Genomic DNA, 19,008 nt, shown 5'->3' on the forward strand with positions numbered 1-19,008 from the left:
GGGCCTGTGTTCCTTTTGTGCAATAGATGCACTGCGTCAGTGAGACCAAATTGTCTTCCAAGCTTCTGTGTTTTCGAAATCCATTCTGCAGTTCCCCCAGCACCCCCTCATTGTCTATTCATGCCTGCAGTCTTTCCTTTATAATCTGCGTTGTTAGCCTGTAGACCACTTATGTCACTGTTATAGGACGGTAGTTGTTTTTGTCAGCTTTGTCCCCCTTTCCTTTATAGATCATGCTCATCCTCCTAAGTTTCTATCCATCAGGAACTTCAGCATCGAATATTGTTTTCCTCATGGCCTCTCTCAAAGTATGTTTAGACTTCTGACCCATTGGCTTTATCATCGTAATTGGAATGCCATCTGGGCCTATTGATGTACTACTAAGAACCCTCTTCTCAGCCCTTTCCCACTCTCGTTGTGAAAATAGAGCCATGGCGCCACTTGATCCATCCTGCCTATTGTGATGCATAAGGCACTTTGTTGAAATTTTTCTGTCACCCTTGTTGTTATATATTCACTAGCCAACCAGAAAAAAAATGGTGCCACCTTGTGGTCCCTAACCACCAGAGTTGCTTTTAAAAATGTGCTTTGCTCTTAAGACCAAGAGTTACCACAGAAGACCCCAAAATTTTTACCTCTTAGCCTGCATTCTATTAGAATTCGAAAGAAAACAAAGAATGATAACACGCCAATGAACAATCTGACACTCGCCACATATGATACCCGAAACGTTGTTGGAAAGATAGTCAGACGTTGAAATGAGAGAAAAATTGTGTGAATGAAATTTGAAAGAATATTTTCAATTTTTTCAGAGAAATATTGATATTTGAAATTATGTCTAAACGGTGATTTTGTTCCCGACCCCGTTCACCCAAATCCGATAAGATAGTTTGATGGAGTCAATCTCAGAATGCTTTTCTTACTCGACAGCCTTCGGATTCAGCCTTCTGTCTACCGTCTTGATCTTACTTTTTCATTCAGGAAACCACGCTGGATCCATTAGCGCGGGTAACAAGACACCTTTCCTTGTTCGACCGATAACTTCCTTGACACAGCTGCACAATAAAAGTCCTTTCTTTGCATTGCCGTTTAGCTTTTAACATCTCAGGGTGTTGCAGTATACATATGACGCCATCGAACTTCACAGTAAATGAGATGGTAGCTGTAACACACTGATTTTAAACTAGGCGAGGTTCTGGCAGCAACAGGACAAGTTGAATTTCGCGCGTTCGTGCACCCTGTCGACACGCAGCGTCACTTGTGGAATCTGAGTGGAATCATCGCATGCGGGGCCACCCTCTCCTCTACGGAATGCGCGCTCTCAGTACACTAGACAGTATATTTCTAGACACTGTACCCATAGAACCACTAAGATTCTACTTAAGAAGGTTACCCACTAGAGCGTTCGCTGCACCTAATGCAGCTTTTTTTCTGATGTTTTTGGCACGGGGCGCCACTGCTGATGCGAAGAAAAAGAAAGCGCTGTTGGCACGTGAACAGGGCCGTCCGAAGCGGCGTACCTAGAAACACTGCTTCGTTTCGGATTCAAGGAAGCACCTGAATTTACTGCGCGTAGGTTCACTGGCTCTGTTTCTGGAAGGCACCAGTCCCCTTTGCCGGAATATGGTAATGTCATCGGTTTTGTTTTTCACTAGCCTATCCTCGCGTTTACGAAAAGCTAATATGCTACGCGAAACGCCAGACTAGAACGCTTCAATGTAATCCTGATACTCTTCCAAGCTTTTTGCAAATGTAAGGTCTGGGACATGAATTGTAAGTTTTTTCGATATCAAAGGGCAAATGAAAGTGTAGAACTATTAAAGCATCTCATCGCAGGTTTAGAGAACATAGATAATATGCCTCCGCTTAAGTAGCGTATGCAACACCAGCACTATTACAAATATATTTGTTGAGATATAGCGTTCCAAAACCGCTATATGATTATGAGAGACGCCGTAGTGAACTGCCCCGGTACTTTCTACCATCTCTGGTGTTTTCCTGTGCAGCTAAATCTAAGCACACGCACTTCAAGGATTTTCGCCTCTTTTGAAAATGCAGCCGCTCTGGCAGGGATTTGATCCCGCGACCTGGGGATCAGCAGCCGAGTTTCTTAGTCACTAAACTACCATGGCAGGTACAACACCAGCACTGGTGTCGGTAACTCCTTCATTGTTGTTTTATGCGATGTCATTTCCATAAACTTCTCTAACACAAATTAGCCCAACATCCAACTCTTTTTGATTATGCCTGTCTTGGACGTGTTTTGGCATGTTTCGTCAAGTAGGTATAAACTAGGAGCAGCCCGAAGAAGCTAGTAGCTGGTTTTTCGGCGACTATTCAATAGTAGCTGTTTTTTGTTGGAAGCTATTGCCTCAAGTGTAGTTTGTGATTTCACGCGATATCATAAGTGTTTGCGTATTAAACTAGCTAGCGCCAAGCAGTAAAAAACATAGGCTCTGTGCGTCTGAAATCGGCTAAGAATTATTCTGTGTCGTCTAGAGTGCAACATAACTCCGCGATGTTCAGAAATTCACGAATGGTTTATTTATTGAGTTAAATGAGTAATACGTCTAGCTAAGATTTCAGTACAACATTTCTTGTACTCCTTCAGTCACCACGGAGTATCGAAATTCTCTGATAAATCAAAACTGTCAGTATCGCTAAAATACTTCTCATAGCTTAAGAACCAGTTAATGATATTTATCTTGACGACCCGTGTGCGAAGGATTCTCTCTTCATGCTTTGCTTCACAGTGTGGCAGTGAGGAGGGCCAGAAGCGTCGTTGGACCAATATTTTCCTAACCGGCCTGATCGTTCTGCTGTTAGGACTGCTGAGCTGCGCACGTTTATTCGCATACCTCATCACCGAGCAGTCGGCAGTCACGGATGACATCACGGTGAGAACACTGAGGACATAAGGTCCAGATCATATTTTAACAGAGACAATGGTACTTACTTGTAGCAACATTAGATACGATCGACAGCCACTTTACATTTAGATTCGCGTACAGTTTTTAATTCTGTGGCATTCCTTCTCGTCGTTACCCTCGACTTCGCACAAACTAAGGCACAAGCTGGCACACATGTCAGGAGCGACATCAGAATTGTCTTGGCTCGAACGAAGGGAAATGAGCATATGATGGTTTTTACTGAAATCAACAATAACGGCAAAAACAAGTGTAACAGGACTAACGTCCTGACACCTGGACGGTTTTTTTTAATCAAAAGAAATACACTTGTCTGAACACTTACTAAACTGGCACCCCTTCCTCAAATGTTCTGCGTCTTTTAAAGGGAGCACTGTTTGACTTTTTTCTCTCACCAGAAAATCAAAAGTAATTGGCCCTCTGTGAAGGAAGGTTGGCAAAAAGGCAACAGCAAGAGATGCTTTTTCCGCAAGGACTTGGCAACGCCATCCAAGAAACTTGAGCAATGAAGGTGGAAACTTCAAGAAAGGTTGTTTAGTTAATTTATTATTTGAAGTTTAACATCCCCAAACCACCATATGATTATAATAGACGCCGTAAGAGAAGGTTCCGGAAATTTCGACCACCTGAAGTACTTTAACTTTCACCAAAATCTGAGCGCACGGGACGCCGCAGGGCAATCGCGATTTCAATCCACGACCTTCGGATTAGCAGTCGATTGTCACAACCACTAGACCACCACGGCAAGCAAGGTGGTTTAGTTCAGGCAACGTACTGTTACAAAGGGCTTTAAGCTGTCCTAAATGGTAGCAACCATCACCATATCTTGTTCACGAAGTACGTAGGCTCTATTTAAGAGCAGAACCACCCCATGCGTCACACATTTAGGTCCATGTAGTTTGTTATTTTTCATAGCATTATTACGCTGACAGCCCAAAAGGAACGGGCTACCCTTCGTAGGTTACGTCTTCTGCCGCTGTAATTCCTAATCTCCAAAGCATGTTTATTTCAGGGAATAATATTTGTGTCGAGGAAAATATCTAAAATACAAACGTTTTCACCGATTGCCAATGGAGCATATCATTCGTTGCTTTAGAACTATTGATAAAAATAAAGATTGAGGGTTCCGTCATAGAAATTGGTGTACCTCGAAAGTGACTCGTGCCATCGCACATGTATAGTTCAACGTTTATTCAGTAAGGAGACACGAGACCTGCGCAATGTATATTCGTGTTAGGTTGATACAACATAGAACACCATTTGGCAGTTAATGGCGGAACGATGTATTTGCTGCTTAGCATGCTTCTACGGCTGTCTGGCGGAGGCCGACTTTGTCGATGCAGGTATCCTGTGTGATGTCACTGTACGTTAAAGAACACCAAATAATAAAAAATTCCGGAGCCTTCCACGGCTGAGATAATCATAATCACGTCATCCTTCTAAGACGTAATAGTCTACTGAGTTGTTTTTACAGCGAGAGCTGTTATGAGATCACAACTCGGGTCACGCACAGTTGCCCGCCACCGCCACGGTGTCCGTAACCACATCGCGCGAAATTAGAACCAAAAAAAACTAGCACTAACAACACAGGAGGCTCGAAATCCGGGTCCGCTGGGTGTCAGCCCAGTGTTCTACCACTGAGCTACGCTGTTGCTTGTGACTTGTTGGCAAACTTGCCTTAGGCAGGGTTGATGTCAGGAAAGCAATCGCGTTATTCCACTTATAAAGCGTTTTGAAACAGCAAAAGAACTACCATTTGTCACATAATGCGAACAGCATAACGAGTGGGTCGACTGATGCTCTAACACGTTACGGGAACTTGTTCTTGTTCCCCTAATAACTGTGGCGCACATCCACTTCAGTCTTAATTCCTCATCGTTGTCAGCCACTGCATGAATAATTGGCACGAAATTCCTTCCAAGTGTTTAGCGGATACCACGCTTCTCAGAAGAATGACGAAAATTATAGCAGCGAATGCCGGCCTACTACACAAAAGTTTATTAATAATGCCCCATTGCAGTAGTTACCCAGTGAGTCTTTTGAACATGCTCTAAAAGGCCGCTCTTCTAGCTTCCGCTGCGACAGTGCAGCGCGTTCTTCACAGGCCTGGCGTTTTTTATTGACCACACTGAGCCAGCAAAAGCTGCAAGTTGCTTTTTATGCTAAAATATGACCTTATAAAGAGGTGTAAGGCTGTAGTTGATTGGCAGGTTGCCACATGTGCAGTTATGAGTATACCCCGTTGTATGAATGAACGTAGATTCCAAAAGTGCTCTACTGGGTTAAATATTTTTATTGTCATTTAGAACCTTGCTATTCCAATCGCTTCAATTGCTGTGAGTAGCGTCTCTCATAATCATATGGTGGTTTTCGGACGTTAAACCCCACATATCAATCAATTGCTGTGGATAACGGCGTGCTAGGCGCTTTTGATGTTTTCAAGGTATTTCTCAAATTTTTTGATGCTGCTTCATCTGATGATCTTGCTAGTTTCACTGATATAACCTTGTAACACTGTGAGCATGGTATGTCATAAACAAAACTAGAGTATATGTTGCGCTCAATGATATTTTGCGTTAACTAGGTGTTTACTCAGCTTGTTTGAGGCCATCTGCGCAACGCCTAGGTCATGCTTTGAAATGATGAGCTGCGTCACCCAAAGAACAGATAGGCCGCCAGTGCGCATTTGAAATGACTTGACCTGGGATGGTTAGGAAATGAGAGAACAATCTTCAACACGACAACATGCTTGATGAAGTTCTTCGGCTGCTCGTTCGGCAACTGTCAGTGACATTTTGTCTCAAGTTTCTTTCCCTCGCCTTGTCGTCAATCGAGCAAATATATGTTACCCACGACACAACACAATGAACCTACCGATCGCTTTGCGGCAGCCTAGGCAGTACAATTCAAACTTGAAGCAACGTGTTGTGTATGCGTCACTTTTCCTATGCACAACAAACAAACGACAAGCAAACGACAAGCACCGGTTCACCTCAATTTGACGTGTAGAAAAATTGGTACACATACTCTGCGGTAAATTTTAACTCTTCCTATTCAGTTGAGAGGGCACACTAGCTATGGGTAAATATTCTTCTTTATGTTATAGAAGCAGTCGTGCATGTAGCGGACGAATATGTAGGGTGCTGGAGCGACTTACAAAAGGCACTTCTGTTGAATTACTTCCATGATCGAATTGGCTATAGTAACGAAGGTGCAACTTTCGTGGCAGTTCTGTGAATCTGCCTATAAGGCTGCTCACGATAGGCGAACGACATGTTGCTTGAGGAAACTTCCAACAACTTATACAAGTCCTGTGACTGCAAAAGCGGGCACTAAACAAGTATTTTGTCCGCCAGCATTTTCTCTTTGTAGAAACCTGCAGCCAAGTCAACAGGAACAGAAATAAACAGCGGTTATGCCAAAGGCCACATTTACGTCATCTGTATCTGGGCAAAGGTCAAGCACATTATAAGCGTAAGCAGTTGAACTGGCAACGTGTGTGGCAGTTTTCCTGGTGATCAGGTCCGACAATTTGTTCAGTTTACCCAAACGTCGGTGCATTGACGTTCTTTTAAAGTCAATCATAGACCCTAGTGGAACGCCAGGGTTGTGTACCTTTGGTAAACCCTAAATGGGAGGCTCAGACCAATTTGTTAATAGCAGGCGACAATAAAAGTTCTTTAGCTTCAGGCTGTCAAACCTAAATGTCTTCGAGAGCAATTTACGATGCTTCGCTTGAAGGCACATCATGGCATTACTCTGTAAATTGTTATATAAATTCCCCATGGGAAAGTAAATCAACAATCTTATTATCACAGTTTTCAACGGCATTTCGCTTGTCTGCAGAAAGTATGGCGTTGGGGGCGTTGTTCTAGAGGGTCTTAAAGGCATATTTCTCAGCCTGGTGAATACCTAGTTGGGGGGCTATGTATTCGCTACTTCGAAAAAAACGCCGATGGTGAAGAGACGAGCGCCGTCTCGTAATTCGAGAGCAATCTGTCCGAAGGCTTCGTTTTCTGTCAAGACGACTCTCGTTGGTTTCTTTTACACGCTATAGAATTGAAGCTTAACCATGCATGAAACCGTAACTTCAGATACAGTGGTAAGGTGCGAAGACAAGTTTAGAACAACGGTTTCAGTGTGCGTGGGGTCATGTGATCCAAGTGCACCCACTTTGCTTTTCTGCAACTGTCTGAGGTTGTATTCCCACAGAGTCAACATGACAATTATGCACGTAGAAAAAGCCCTCAACAATCATGTGTTCCAGCTTCCGAATTCTAGGTTCTGTTCGCTTTACTCGACCTTTGTTGATGCTAATTTCTTCTAAGTTTCTTGAATTAACTGTCGGCCTCACGCTGACGCTAGCTGTCTCTTCAAGCTTTTTAACTTTTGGCACAAGAACTTCTACCTCACGTATCCGGTTGTAGGAGAAGTGCCGCTCTAAGGCAAGTATTTTTGATGTAGGCACATGAACTTGCGAGTCGTCATTACAATGTCTTGCCTGTAGTTGTGTACAGTATGAAGTCAAGAGTTCCAAACAAATTTGTGTGGTTCGGGAACATGAAGAACATGGAAACCATTAGCTCAGTTGACCATGTCTTTTTACGCCAGATCGAATCCTACAGAAGTTAGCGCGTAGCTTAGAAGTTAGCGCTTTACCTGTTTTAACAATATAACTCACTAATACCACAAGAATTTGTTCGCGTATGTGGCTGAATTATTTTTTTCATCTTTTTACTGAAGAAGAAATGAATCACAAGAACTGGTCCGCTTTCAACATGACCGCATTAAATGCTTTTATTGAACACATAGGCCAAATAGTGTGTTAATTAACAATTCCTTAAGCCACTTTCAAGGTTGCTAAGTGTCTTCAAGCCTTGCATCTCAGTACCAAGTTTCTGTAATCACGTTCTCGTCTCTCATTAGTTTTCCTTTGACTAATTAAAAATACACAACTTTGACACAAGGGTAACTATATGTATCCTCGTATGCCGTATACTGTTTCACCTATTGAACGAGTTTACTGTGTTTTTCTCAGTGTTTTTGAGCGATTTCAGAAAACCTGAATATTAACTCCGTTCCTACTTGACTTCGCAGTACCTGAAATGAGATGCGTTTAATACAGGTAAAAAAATGCCGATAGTGCCCAAAGATCGACGTCGCTGTAATGAGACAGACGCTATATACAGTAAAATGGCAGTGTGGTCTTCTTATATTTTGTTTGCTTTTGCGGAAGGTAGAGCTAACATTTTTTGCCACGTAGTTTAACCTTACAGCACAAGTTCACCTATTGTGTTAACAAACATACTGGTAGTACTGAATATGGCTATAATTAAAAACGGTGAGCCGACTGAAAATATTGTCTTGTAAGAGAACAAATATGGAAACCTAACATATACCTATAAATAAGTTTATAATCTTATGACAGCAAAAGTAATTAACAAATGGCACACTTCGCAAAGTTTAAGTGCTTCTTCGACCACACAAATTGGATTATCGTTTGATTTTCGCGGAGATGTAGGAGAGTTGGTGCGTTTGCTTTCGCATGACAGTGTTTTGTTCAAATGCTTTTTAATGGTGGTGTGCACTGCAGAATCTCTCAATACAATGATCACTTTGACATGAACTACCTTGTTTTTCTCCTACTACAGGTGGACACATTATCTGCCCTATATGTTCCCAAAACTTCGGCGCCCAGGGTGACACAGCCAACGGCAGCGTCTTCACCGCTTCCTAAAAATATCTCGACGACTATGCCACCTGAAGAGAGGCATCTCGTTCCACCATCACACCTACAGGGAGATGAATGTGTCGGGCCTCTTTGCCGCAACTTGGCCAATAGCCTACGGACCCAGCTCGACTCTTCCGCTGACCCGTGCTATGACTTCTACAAATATGTCTGCGGGAAATACCGAAGATATAGCACCTTCAGAGATGTACGTTGGGAAAGCAGTTTCTTGCTTATCCTATAATATTAGAGAGTGCGCCGAAAAACACCAGAAAAGGACACAGTGAATAAGCGTGTCCAAAGTTATTAGAAGTAGTGTACTGTGGGACAATGCACCGGGGTCAAATGGCTCAGCAAATTTTCATGTAGAGGGCGTTTTGTGTTTCGATACCACTAAGCAATAACTCATTGATCATACAGCGGCACTAGAGCCACCTAATTCAGGCAGAGTTCTCACACTGTTAACCGCAATCATTTTATTGCATATGCTGAATATTTTCCTTATAATATTTTGAGACCATTAATTTGCACGGGATAACTTTATTCAATTATAGAGCAACAATCACTTAATCGCTATCTGCACTATACAAATATATGCAGCTATTCTTCCTGTCTAGCGGTTTCTTCTTTGTTTGATTACGCTGAAATAATAGTTTTTGCGAATGGCTTTAGTAGGCAGATACTGCGGTGAAACAATCCACGGAAAGTAATAAACACAGCTGTAACCAAATCGATGAGAACGTGCATGTCAATCGAGCTAAAGCTCGACGAAGGTGTGAATGGATGTTGTTGACGAAAAATGTTTGTGTGGAAGCACAGAGTTCGTACTGATAATTTTTTTGTCTATACGTTTATTAAATGATTAAGAATGAACGTGGCCTACGAGTTATCTATAGTGTTTCTTTTTAGCATATTTAGTAAGCCAGTTTGTTCACTTTGAACCGATTACGTTAGGAACAAATACACCTCAGACAGAAAGATAGATTACATTTGTATTGGTGTTAAATATTACTTAGCTGTCATTAACTTCACAAAATTATTTTGTGTAAACAGACAGAATATGTCTTTTGTCATGGATCTTCGTGTCGTCCAGTTGCTGATTTGCTTTTGTATCAGCAAACGTCCTAGTATTAGCGTTTCATTTATACCTCTTCTTTCCTCGGTGGCGTTGGCTATTCTTTGGTGGTCATTGTATCCCCACATAATTTGTTAAGCTGAGAAAGTGCTGACAGAGTGATTTCAGAGGTCACGTTAGAATATAACAAGCAAAATCTTAGAGCAGCATTATGAGGGTTGTAAAACTCTTCTAGTGATAAATCTGAATAAAAAAATTGGCTTATTTTAAACAAGTAATTGAGAATTTTAGAAGTTGTCCTTACTGTATAAGGTTTTTAAAATTAACGATCTCATAATCAGTTGGTAGGCCCACGTAATGAACTATAAGAGGTAATTGAACCGATGTGTTTATTAGTGCAAGTTGAAAGTGTGCAAATAGTCATACAACATACGCAGTTATCCATTGGAAACATGGCTGCGATATAGATGGACACCTATGTAACTTTTTAAAGTCCTCGATATCACTAAGCAATCATCAAGTTTAATGAATATTTTGGTGAACCACAGGAAACCTCTTCATCAGGTGGTTGGGGCGCATAAAAAGAAAGCGGCGAGCATGACCGATCAGGAACCAAGTTTTCTTGTCCACCACATGTCTCCAATACTCCGGCTTTAGTAAGAATGCAAACAGCTGCTTTTGCTAATGTCAACATCCAGGTGAGCCACTTATAACGTGAGCAGGTGGCTTCAGTGAACGCGAACAAGCAGTGATACGTTCTAACAATACGTCCTCAATAAGCGCCAGAAATTAGATGATCGTTAAGATGCACCAATAGAAGTTTCACGCGATAGTGGTCTACTACCCCTAGTGCGTACTCTACCACTAGGTGTATACATTTTATTGTATGATGTTACGAGATTAAATTGAGTGTTCCTATTATGTATTCAATAAAGTTGCAAGTGGATTGCGTGAGCAAAGCTTTCTCATACGGCTGCATTCTGTATAATGGGTAGCATGCTTTAAACCAACCTTATGAGCACGAAATGTTTTCGAACTTCATAGGTCCGTGGTACGTGGTTCTATGGAAATACGCGCAGTAGCATATGTCTCTCTTGAAATCGGTTTTTACTTTAAACCATGAAGTCGTTGTGATAATCGCATGTTCCGACGCCCGATGGCAACGCCCGCTTGTACCACGGAGTATTAGTAACAGCTGCGCGGCTCTGCGCGCCAGTGCACCCAGCGTAGTGGCGGATGGAGGAGTGGTGCGCCACAGAACAGTGAAGAGAGACCACTCAGTGATCCCCGCTTGCTTCAGCGGAGACAGCCTATTGCGTAGCTGCGCCAACTGTTGAAAAAAGTTGAAGAAGCTGTAAAAATCGCAGAGCTCAGACTCCTTGGACCGTGTCCTCCATCTTTTTATATACTTTCTTTCGCTCCCTCCTTTTGGGCGAATGCTCCCTGGTCGTTGTCTTTCTACTATTGTTGGCATTAGCCGTGTCGCCAGATTAGGCACGAGAAATTAGCTACTTTCATGATTTACGGGTGCCTTCAACTCGTGCTTTGTTCAGGAGAATAAATTATCTAGCGACTGTCTCGCTTAGTAACTGGATGTGACACCTCCCCGCGCATGCGCACATGGCGTCTCCGCTCATTGGCTGGGTCCGCTGTGACGCTCACCTAAATATCTTAACAAATTAAATATTTCGTGTTATATTGTGAAGCTTGCATACAGGACGCATGTGTTTACTGCTACATGAAAGTTATTATCACTACATTTCCAAGCGGAATACGTTATTTTGTCCGATTTTCCTCGCACACAACGGGTGGTACGGTAGAATACCTGCTTGCCACAAAAACAAGACGGACAAGATGTTCAGCCTCTGGTACTTTACGAAAAATTGTGAATGCCGCTCAGACAGGGCTCGAACGAATATTGTTTGGTTTACCTTGACGACAAGGTGGTAGTTAAAGACACGTTAAACACGTCCAACGTCTGCAAGTAGTCTTTAGGGTAATTAGAACAGCGGGACTTTCTTTCAAACCTGAGAAGGCACGATGTAAAATGCGGAGCACTGAAGCTTTTTGGCCAGGTTATAAGCCATGCCAGGATTGACCCAGTCCTGGTGAAAACCAGCGCCATTGTGGAATTCCCCATGTCAACAAATAAGCACCACCCACACAGATTTCATGGGCTGTGGGCGTACTACAGGTGCTTTGTCAAAAACCTATCGAAGGTCACTAAACCACTTAACTAGACTGCAATAGACGATGTCCCATTTGTTTGGAGTCAAGATTAGCGCATGCTTTCGACACCCTCAAAAATTAACTAGAGGCTCCGTACTGAGTCATTCACAAAAAAGCCGACACGGAGGTACACAAAGATGCCAGCAACGTCGGGCTGGGCCCCGTTTTGTTTAAAAGGCACATTGACACAGTGTGCGTGAATTCGTATGCGACCAGAACGTTATCCAAATCACAGGAAAACAACTCTGCAACAAAAAAAGAATGCGTAGTTGTTGCCTAAACGATAGCAAAGTTGTCCCACCACGGTGGTCTAGTGGCTGAGGTACTCGGCTGCTGACCCGCAGGTTGTGAGACCGAATCCCGGCTGCCACGGCTGCATTTCCGACGGAGGTGGAAACGCTGTAGTCCCGTGTACTCAGATTTGGGTGCACGTTATAGAACCCCAGGTGGTGGAAATTACCGGAGCCCTTCACCACTGCGCCTCTCATAATCATATGGTGGTTTCGAGACGTTAAACCCCACATATCAATAAATTAATTCATAGCAAAATTTCTTCATATTTAATCAGACTGATTAGTGATCATCATTTTCTTTAATAGCTCGTAAATCTAAAAGATCCCTCAGGTTCTCTAGCAATATAAAGCCATCGGATACAAATATTTGACGTCACATTGGTACATGTGATTGGGTGAAAACATACAGGCTTACTGTCTCTGAAGTGCACAAGTTGAAAACGCGAACACCTACCTTGAAGACAGGGGCACTTTCTGCTGTGAGAGCAAGCAGCTTGTGTGAGAAACAGAGTAACGACTCTGAGCTCATCTCACTCATAGAATACCTGAAAATGCGCAATATTTACCGCCATCCCGCGATGTTTCGCGTGCCATCTAGCCTCTGTGTGTTTCCAAAGTGAAGTGCCTTATAAGAACTCCCATGATACACAAGCTACGCTTCTACTTGTCTCGCGAAACACGCTTCGTGTTGACTTTTACGTGCTTGTCACGACGAGTCGTCGTATGGACACCTTAACTACACGCACTCGTTGCAACAAACTTGCCACTCCTACTACTAACCACGTATTGCCCAGGCCGCCACACTACGTTCGCACATGTCGCCAGCAACGTCGACATCTACGTTTAAGACCAGCAGAACTGCTACAACCAATAGGCTCACTGAACGCGCCTTTTCATTAAATTGGCATAAAATTTCTGGGATCACTGCTCATGTCTTTTTCCGGTAATTAGTGGATTATGGTCGCTACAAATTACTGAACACACTTCTGTGATACAAAGGCCCCACAGCAGAGGTCGTCCACTTTTTTTGTTAACGGCACCGTCCTTCATCATGACGTGCCGGCTGCCATTGCTAATTGCAGGACAGGATTCACCACACAGATTATACAGAAATTCTTTAGACTAAGTGGCAAGTAAATTAGCAAAACAATCGCTTGCCTCCCGTGATTGAACGAGCAAGCGGAGCGACTCAACAAAATGATTGCCGATATCATGTCAGTTCATGTGCTCATTGACCACTACAATTGGGATGATAGCCTTCCTTAAATCACTTCTGCGTAAAAATTGCCGGTTAAAGAAAATAATGGTCTCACCCCATTCCCTTAGTTCACGGCCTTGAGGTGACCGCGATGCTCAATACTGTACTCTTCCCGACTGACTACCAGAGTTTACACGCATGCTGTCATGTTCTCCTAAGGTGCCAAGGAGGCCCGTTAAGTCACTTTATGCCGTATTCAGTGACGGGAAGCTCCAGATAGATAGGCTATAGACTTTCCATCACTGAGACGATACTTTTAAGCCTCGTGATGAAGTTTCGGTGTGGACCCACAGCACTGCCATTTATAAAGGCTACTGCGCCACTCCTTCACCACTCACTAGGTCGCGCGACATCTCTGTGATCCTACTCACGAACTTCTCCCAGAAGCCACTTGGAAACGTCCCCCCCCCCTCTCAAACTGAAGTCATTCAGGTTTCTAGACTGAAGCCAAAGTATTCGCGCTGGGACTCAATATTGCAATGATTGACTTTATTGGTGACATCGCATGTTTTTTTTTTGTTTCCTGCCTTATGTTTCATTCTTTCCTGCTTCTTTTTTTGTTATACTGCTTTATTCACAGTTGACTGCGTTATTTGCCATCACGACATTCATTTGGCTTGTGGTCCACATTCTTCTTGTGTCCTCATACACAGCATGGAGACAATGCTTCTTAGTAGAAGGGGTAATGACTCAAACATGTCATCATTTATGAACGATCTACTCTGGCTAATACAAATTTGGGGCAGGAAAAAAAAAAGAACGGTTTTGCTGCTTTAACGAAGGGTCGACATCAACTCCTGGCTGTCGGTGTTGCTTTGCATGTAATATTATATTATACAACGCTATGATACGCAGTGCTAGGGTGCCTAGATAGCAGAGTAGTTAAAACAATTGCCTTCAGATTGAGTGCACGTGAATCAGCTCATACAGCTTCAGGATGGTGATGTTTTTTTTATCTACGACACATGCTCAATCTCGACCACATCTGTGCTATCAAAACAAAAACTCAACGTGTACTCTTCATTCAAATGAACAACCGTACTCGTGACTGCACAGAAGTGAGCCTGCAGCACAACAAGCTTTTATTGTCATCAAATGTGTTCACCAGCAGCGCGTTTTTCCCAGAAGCACATAAAAGCCAACAATTTGAACAAACCGAACGTGGTTTCGCGTCGGCGTTCATTTTGTTCAATACATTCGAAGCATCCTGCTTGGCATCCAACAAAAGAAGCGGTGGTCGAGAGTAATGCGACAGCGCTGTTATCCAATTGTGTTTTGCGCTGTTTTACGTTAGAGAACCGCCCGTCGTGCTTGTGCGTCTTCAGACGGATCGTACGCGCAATACCTAACGCGTCCGCCACGAAGTCGAATTAGGTCGGCCGTTCGAATGCACGATTAAAGCCAGCTTCACTCATCAGGAGAGGTGATACGGAAGATATATACACAGAAAATGATGTCTCTGAGGAAATAAGCTGCATCACGTGTGCATCACGAAACGCAATCCCAGTTCTCTCCACTTCAATTCGTGAGAGCTAGCGTTTCTACTTTCTAATTGGAACAGACTAACGAGTAGAACACCTGGCATGCGGCGAACGGTCGAAGCAAAGAGCGCGTCTGATACTAACGGCCCTCTTGAAGTCACTCTTAAAGCCTCTCTGTATAAAGAGAGGTGGTTATCAAAGAGACAACCTCGTACTCCGTAAGCACGGTACTGTATTATTTTTCACATGTATGTGTTTTTCAGTGCAAAGGGATCGTTTTTTTCCCACTTTTAAAACACCCGAGTAGAAACATTATGGTGGTGTTAGAGTATGTGGGTCAGTAAAGGCGTGAGACCTAACGCGGTTGATTTTAGGAATTATCCTACCAGTGCCTTGTTCGTGACTGCATCTGCAATACTCGTTGTGCGAACTCTAACTTCCGAACAATTAGCGTTGGACATTTTCACAGAATGCCTTAAAGATTCGACCACTTTTTGTTTGCATCCTCGTTCTAGCATGTCATGCCTGATACGCACGTACTTTCTAGATAAATTGTCATGAAGGGCCGCTAGTGCATTTCGACCTCCTTAGACGAAATGTTCGCATCACACTTACCATCATGAATGTATTTCAGCCATGAGAAAGCTGCCTCTTCCGCAGCTATATTGCGAGCCCAAATGACAAGACTATTTGTTTTCATGCAACTGCAACATTATTTAGCCCACAAAACAGAAAGACACACTACGCACTTCTGAAAAGCAGTGGTTATGGTTCAAAATAGAATATTTTGCGCAGACGCGATGTCATGCACTTTTGTGTTTTTTACAGGTTCAAGATGCCGTAAGGGTTGGGATACGTGCGAGCTTCAAATCATTGGCAGTGGTGCCATCGAATCAAACTGCCATCCAAAAAGCAGCTGCTATGTACCAAGCCTGCATCAATTTTGCGTCGTCATACCTACCAGAGGTAAGAGCAAATCTCAGCTTATCCTTGAAGGAGAGCACCTTTTTAGAAGTGCACCCTGCAGTAATTACTGCAGGGTGCAAATACTACTGAGTTCTCAATAATGTTGCCTCCAATACCGTGTAATTTATGCGGACATATGAAGTAAAAATTACAACCGAAGTTTACTGGCACATTCTATTCTGGTTGAAAGCTATGCATGCTTGTAATTTTTACTATATGATAAACCTTAGCAATCTGATTGCCCAGTGAGGTACGTGTCATCAAAATTGGTCACGTATTTGCATGTTACACTGCAAACGTCGCCGAAGGACGATAGTCTTGCGTCTGGAGAGAGTGAACAAAATGTTTATTTGATGTTCTGCGTAAGAAAATTAGTGAATGATATTCTGGAAGCGCTGCGTCAGAGTGCCTCGAGCGTGCAGCAGAGGCGAACGAGCGCATCGAGTCGCGTCACACATGAGACATAAGCGCAATCTGGCAGTTGTCTTGGAAAACGAAAATCGTGGCGTGCGCTCCCGTCTTGGAGGCCATAATGTGCAGAACGCAAGGCGACGGGTAGGTGACGCCACAGTGTCATCTCAGCAAAGCGTTTGAACTACTTGCCTTTTCGTGCAAGCTCTGCCTTATTGGCGCATTGTGATAAATGCTACTGTCTTTAGAAATACTTATGTATTACTTTTCTAGTATAAAGGCACGCATACAAAATATTGGCATGTTGCTCTGGTGCCTCAGTTATGCGCACCAATCGCTTTTCAATTGACATTTGCACAAGTATGAACGATAAAGCTGGAGCAATATTGGTGGGCGCGGAGGTTGGGGTCCGTGGTTCGAGGTATCATTTGGTGTAGTTTGGGGTACCGTTAAAGGTGGACAAACAGAAAATGGTACAGACAGACAGACCAAAAGTTTAGCGTCAAAGGCCTTCGTGAAAGACCATTGTCCTAAACAAATAGGCTGATATTGTACTTCAGATTCGCCTTGTGAAGTGGTCTCTCATGGTTCTTGCGCTTAACGTTAGCCGCAAAAAAAAACAGTTTGCCGTATGGTTAGGACAATGAATGGCATAACAATAAATTGGTATGTCGTACAAAAAGCGGAAAGCAGCTCGAAACTTCAAGCGCTCTGCTTAAGCACAAAAATACACAAGAATCGCACACATTCACACATACAGTGGCTCTCTGAAACACTACTATAGATGTGCGAAAAGAATGCTGAAGAATCCGCAGGAATAGCATGAACTCAGAACTATCGCAGCGTCTTTGCGTTTGAACAAGGCGCTGGAAGTCATGACGATGCACAACTATAATGGTTTTTATAAGATAAATATAGTGTTTTTTAAAAGCTAATCAGAGGTGAAAGCCTCGTTTCGTTTTCTTTTCTCATTCAATTCTTTTGGTTGCATGGGACCCTCTCATGGGCCGTATTGTAGCATTATATATAAAATTTTAATACCATCTTATATTTCATAGTATCTTGAATAATTTTATTCACAGACGATAGAGCTGGTGAGATGGATGATCGACATGAACCTGGACTTCCAGAACACGACAAGACTTGAAACTGTAGATCCGGTTGAGGTGATGGTGCGCGGTTCTCTTGAGTTGGGCGTGGAAGCCATCATCTCCATTCGATTCCACGAGCGAATACTCACCGGCTTTAGGAGATTAGTGACGGTGAGGCAACGAGTTCTCGCTGCAAATATGCTAACTTATGGACGATGCATATGTGTGGGCATTATATTGCATGCAAGCTGGCAGTGAATTGATGAAGTCTCCTGACGGTTTCTAACTCTTATTATTCACAGCTCTAAATTTGAAGCTTGCCCCAAGTTCATTGCAGCGCAGTGATAGCAACGTGTCGCAATGAGGATAGTTGTACCTAATCTCTTTGATGCTGTGATGAAAGAGTTCATGTGCGCTTCTGCGATGCTTCATAGCTAATGGTTGAGTGGCTTAAGCGGAGTTTAATAGTCACTTAAAATTTAATCAATGAAATGTTTTGTCCATCTTCACTGCTTTTTACAACCATTATTTTAACTTGAGCTGCCAAACAAATAAACAAAAAGCAAACATTAGTGTGTCATTGTAGAAGCAGTAATCAGAACCTCGCATTTCGTCACAGCATCAGAAAACGCATTGGCATAACTCCAAACTCTGGCTTGAGATAGCTTTACCGGCATATATAACTCACAAAACCAAAGTATGTGTAGCCTCCATTGCTAGGCTTGACTTTTCCTTTTCAATGCCAATGTGACTATTGTAAGGGCCACGACGTCACGGACATCTCCATAAAAAAGTGGAAAGTCTAGCTTGATGTCTCCGACTGCTGCATCGTTCTAGAGCATTCTTGCACCAAAACGAAGTTTTCTGCGATTGATTTGATAGAAGTGTGAAGTTTAGCATCCCAAAAGCACCGTATGAATATGAGAGACGCCGTAGTGAAGGGCTCCAGAAATTTCCACCACCTGGGGTTCCTTACCGTGCACCCAATTATGAGCATACGGGCCTTTGGCATTCCATCCCACGACCTGTGGGTTCGCAGCGGAGTTCGTTAGCCACTAAACAACCACAATGGGGCGTCACGCTAGCTGTTTGTTTGCTTGCTATCAGGGTGAAACAGGTTTCACAAAAGACAGCGCCAATAACGAGGGACAAGAAAAGAAGCAGACAGACAGTGGCACCGACTTACAACAAGATTTATTTGCTGGAACTGCGCATTATATACTTGAGTATTATCTGACAAACAGAGAAAATACAAATCACACAAACAGAATTCACCTAACACCCGAATAATACGTGATTACTCGGGTGTTAGGTGAATTCAGTTTTCTTTGATTTGTATTTTCTCTTTTTTTGTCAGATACTGCTCAAGTATAAATTGCGCGGTTCCAGCAAATCAGTCTTGTTGTAAGTCAGTGCCACTGTCCTTCTGCTTCTTTTCTTGTTCCTCGTTATGGGCACTGTTTTTTATGTGAATCATGTTGTACCAACTCGCCCAAGCAATCACGTTAGAAACAGGTTTGCTGCCTATATCTACCTATTGGTAAACATA

At 43.0% G+C, this 19,008-nt stretch overlaps 1 protein-coding gene across 1 annotated transcript in view; it reads left to right on the forward strand.

The window, feature by feature from the left end:
* The first annotated feature begins 2,127 nt into the window (after window positions 1-2,127).
* The window catches only part of LOC142802906 (uncharacterized), a 46,768-nt gene continuing 29,887 nt past the window's right edge, over window positions 2,128-19,008 (forward strand). Inside the window, exons 1-5 of the mRNA XM_075887990.1 lie at window positions 2,128-2,157; window positions 2,754-2,897; window positions 8,579-8,863; window positions 15,820-15,957; window positions 17,451-17,630. Coding sequence (XP_075744105.1) covers window positions 2,128-2,157; window positions 2,754-2,897; window positions 8,579-8,863; window positions 15,820-15,957; window positions 17,451-17,630 — 777 coding nt within the window. The remainder of the gene's footprint in view (window positions 2,158-2,753; window positions 2,898-8,578; window positions 8,864-15,819; window positions 15,958-17,450; window positions 17,631-19,008) is intronic.

Source organism: Rhipicephalus microplus, chromosome 3 (genome assembly GCF_043290135.1).
Source record: "Rhipicephalus microplus isolate Deutch F79 chromosome 3, USDA_Rmic, whole genome shotgun sequence".
NCBI lineage: Eukaryota > Metazoa > Arthropoda > Arachnida > Ixodida > Ixodidae > Rhipicephalus > Rhipicephalus microplus.